Genomic DNA, 4,487 nt, shown 5'->3' with positions numbered 1-4,487 from the left:
ACCTACACCATCGATTTTCTTTTTGTCGATCACCAACACCCAAACGAATCGTTGATCTGCTGCTGCTATTGCCGAACACCACACCCGATCACCACTCTTCTTTTTCATTCCTTTTATCCAAAGGTATAACCCACAATCTAAACTTTTTAATGTATTCTTTAAGTATTTTATGGTATATATACTATGATTATGAAAGAAACCTGTTAAAGGATTATGATTAAAAAAAAAAAAACTAATCTGAATCATAATTATAAAAAAATAATGTCTGTGAATGAAAGCTTTAAAATAAAATTTGACTTGCTCTGTTCCAAATTCGTTCGAGATTTAAGAAGGAAGATGATTCTTAAATTTTTATTTTATTTTAACCCCTAAACTAAAACTATATTTAAAAACTACCCCTAGAATAATTAAAATATAAATATACAAGTACTCTTGTTGTAATGTACGAATGAGAAGAAAAAAAAAAGGGAAACAAAAGAAAGAAAAGGATAAAGTTTAAGGCATTAATGACTTTAGTCCCTGAACTATATAACAAGTTACAAAATTTATAACAAATTCACTTTCAAATTAAATGTTCTATTTGAAACAATTTTTACGTTTCTGATTCGCAATTACTCAAAATTTACATAAGTAATCACTAGAGAATGTGATGTTTGATCTTAAAACTCTAAAAAAGATTTTGATATTTAAATGGTGTATTATAATTAGAAAATATTTGATTTGTAAAACCCTAATATGGATATGATATTGTGTATATATGAAGCATATAGATATATATATGAAAGATTATGTTTATGCGTATATGTAGATATACATGTATACATGAGTGCACGCATGTATAGATGTAGATACACATATATGTACTACATAATTAGAAGTATATGTGTATGTGTGTAAATATATATATGTGAAAAGAAATAATATAAAGAAATTATAATGTGACTTAAATATTATTAAAGGGTAATATAATATATATCGAAAACGGAAATAAACAAGTGATGTATTCCTATACTCAATAGAACATACGTGGAATTAAAAAACACATTTCACGAGACTCACCGCTACTTACGGTCATGGATGGTGTCTAGGTTGCCAGTTTGGGATAAGGTTGTGGATCTCGAATGTCACGACTTAAAGTCAGATCAAGAGTCCTGGCCCCCGGTTACATCTGGCTGTCCATTGACTTACTTGATAGCAACAAGGATCGTTTGAGTTATGCAACATCTAAACTGTGGGAGTAGTTAACATTGAAAACTTTAGAAAGAAACATCGGTAATAAATATGAACATATATATTAAACACATAACTATAAAGATAACGATGATGATGATGACCATGATGATCCAACTAACTTAAACCTAATGATGATAGGTTGACAACTTTGGACTACCGCTGCTATTTACTACCATACTGTTTACTGTGCTCATAAGGTGAGTCATAGCCCCAACTTTTTAACTGTTTTATAAACTGTTTTCGGGGTGAGAATACATGTATTTTTCTGTTTTACAAGTAGACACAAGTACTAAACTTACATTCTATGCTGAGTTATATCCGAAAATCCCTTAGCTTTAGTAGTTATAGGAACTGGTGGGCGCGAATAGGTGTATATGGATTCATAGGGCTTGACATCCCCGTCCGTCCGGGTTAGAAACTAACCTAAACTTAACGGGCGTATACTATTTGAGGTAGTACACATTGGTTAAGTGTATTTAAAAATAGGGGTACTTTAAACATGCGTTAAGGCTTAGTTACCGGGTGCTCAAACTTATAGAATCTTTTTAAATTTTTAAGGTGCTTGCGAGCATGCAAACGAAATCTTGTGGTCTATACTCTACACTTTATACTACTTAAACCTATGATTCACTCAACCTTTGTGTTGACGTTTTTACATGTTTATTCTCAGGTAATTAGGGAATGCTTCCGCTCTAGCTAGTAAGGCAGTAGAGGTCATGCATTTGGAATGAAGATTTGTTTAAACTTTAATAGTGGCATTATGTCTTTTCATTTTAAATACGTTTGGTTTTGATTAGTACTTGGTTGGTTTTTCTTTAAGTATTGTAAACGTTTGGTTTTTGAATAAAATGTCACCATTGTTTTTAAAACGTTGCATATAGCTTGCATCGATCAGACTTTGACCTCTGGTAATACAGCACGTCAATGCCACATTTTGACGGGGTATTAAAGTTGGTATCAGAGCTCTGGTTATAGGGAATTAGGATGCATTAGTGTGTCTGCCTATAGGATACATTAATAAGCCTAATCTATAACTAGACGATTATAAGTTGCCTTACTTACTTGTTACTCTATATTTACTCGTTTTCTTTTAGTTAAAAAGCTAACCCCATCATCCTCTCCGACTCCGAGGACGAAAGTTCTAACCATTCACCGAGCTACTATGACCTCCTCCGAATGGAGAATTTACCCCGACTATTTGATAATATGCATACATATCTAAGGATGCTAACTATGTATTTATTGTTTGAAGAACAATGTCTGGAAGACGAACTTACAGTCCTAAAGAACTCTGAGCACTTATCAATGAAGGTGTCTCCGCTGCATTGGCTAATATGCCTGGAGGCTCGAACACGAGACAAAACTGCACTTACAAGGAGTTTATGGCTTGTAAGCCACTACCATTCAAAGGCACTGAAGGACCAGTGGGTCTAACCCATTGGATTGAGAAGATGGAGTCGGTGTTTAGTATTAGTAACTGTGCTCAAGCTAACTGGGTAAAGTTTGCTACTTCCACACTAGAAGGTAAATTTTTGACCTGGTGGAATTCTATTGCTCGACCTATGGGTCTTGAGGCTGCTCATGCCATCCCTTGGGAAGACATCAAAACCCGTATGACTGCTGAGTATTGTCCCGATAATGAAGTTAAGAAGATGGAGGCTGAGTTATGGGATTTAAAGGTTGTTGGGACTGATCTTGCTACTTACACTAACCGCTATTTGGAATTGATTCTGCTGTGTCCGGGTATGGTCCCAACTGAAAGGAAGAAAATCGACCGCTATGTTAAGGGTCTCTCTGAAAATATTCAAGCTAGTGTTCATGCTTCTAAACCCCAAACTTTGCAAGAGACCATTAATATGGCAAATGATCTCATGGATCAAATTACTCAACGGACTGCTGCTGAGGTGAAGTCTGGGGATAATAAGAGGAAGTGGACTGGAAATTCTAACTCCCAGTCATCCAAAAAGCAGGAAGTTTCTGGAAAAGGGTATCAAGGAAAAGCTCTATATTGTTCAAGGTGTGAGAGACATCATGAAGGAAGATGCACTGTGACTTGTGGGAATTGCAAGAAAATAGGGCACATGACCAAGAACTTTTGGACAAAGACTACTGGTACTGCAAATCCTCCTGCTGCTAATACTAGTACTGTGAAGACGTGTTATGAGTGCGGTCAGAAGGGGCATTTTAAGAATGAGTGTCAAAACAAGAAAGGACCAGAGAAAGGAAGAGGAAGAGCATTTAATATCAATGCTCACGAGGCTAGTGAGGACCCCGACTTGCTTTCTGGTACGTTTCTTCTAAACAATCACATTGTTTCAGTACTGTTTGATTGTGGTGCAAATAGAAGTTTCGTATCCATAGAATCTAGTTGCATGCTTGATAAAACTCATGTACCCATAGACACTAAGTACTGTATTGAACTGGTGAACGGTAAACTTATGAAGGCTAATAAAATCAACAAAGACTGTACCTTAGTTTTAGAAGGAAAACCATTTTTGGTGGACCTAATGCCTATTGAAATAGGAAGCTTTGACGTAGTAATAGGAATGGACTGGTTGTCTAAGAATAGAGCCGAAGTCATGTGTTTCGAGAAGGCGATTCGTATACCCCTTGATAATGGGGAGAATTTGATGGTTTATGGAGATAAAACTGGCGTAAAACTTAACCTGATTTCGTGCATGAAGGCACAAAAGTATCTGAGGAAAGGCTATCAAGCAATCCTAGCACATGTGAAAAAGATTGAAACTGAAGAAAGGCGAATTGAAGATGTACCGATCGTTAGAGAATTCCCAAATGTCTTTCCCGAAGAACTACCTGGTCTTCCTCCTCGTAGATTGGTAGAATTCCATATAGATCTCGTATCCGGAGCTGCACCAGTTGCACCATCACCATATAGATTGGCACCATCAGAACTAAAAGAGTTGTCCAACCAATTGCAAGAATTGTTGGATAGAGGTTTCATTCGACCAAGCTCATCTCCGTGAGGAGCCCCCATTCTCTTTGTCAAGAAGAAGGATGGATCCCTGCGAATGTGTATCGACTATTGCGAGCTGAATAAGTTAACTATCAAGAACAGGTATCCACTACCGAGAATCGATGATCTATTCGACCAACTACAAGGGTCATCCGTATACTCTAAGATAGATTTGAGATCTGGTTATCACTAATTGAGGGTGAAGAGTGAAGATATCTCCAAGACAGCGTTTAGAACTCGCTATGGCCATTACGAATTCCTAGTGATGCCATTCGGGTTA

The 4,487-nt window shown here is 36.6% G+C and overlaps 1 protein-coding gene across 1 annotated transcript; it reads left to right on the top strand.

Annotated features, from left to right (window-relative positions):
• Window positions 1-2,567: 2,567 nt before the first annotated feature.
• Window positions 2,568-4,217, top strand: LOC139842358 (uncharacterized). The gene has a single exon (XM_071832507.1). The coding sequence runs from the start codon at window positions 2,568-2,570 to the stop codon at window positions 4,215-4,217; it is 1,650 nt and encodes a 549-aa protein (XP_071688608.1).
• Window positions 4,218-4,487: the final 270 nt, after the last annotated feature.

This window comes from Rutidosis leptorrhynchoides, chromosome 4 (assembly GCF_046630445.1).
Source record: "Rutidosis leptorrhynchoides isolate AG116_Rl617_1_P2 chromosome 4, CSIRO_AGI_Rlap_v1, whole genome shotgun sequence".
NCBI classification, from domain to species: Eukaryota; Viridiplantae; Streptophyta; class Magnoliopsida; order Asterales; family Asteraceae; genus Rutidosis; species Rutidosis leptorrhynchoides.
The sequence above is the reverse complement of the archived record's forward strand: the minus strand, read 5'-3'. Positions and strand labels throughout refer to the sequence as shown.

Coding starts and splice junctions, on each gene's coding strand:
- LOC139842358 (XM_071832507.1), top strand. CDS start 2,568: ATGCCTGGAGGCTCGAACACGAGACAAAACTGCACTTACAAGGAGTTT.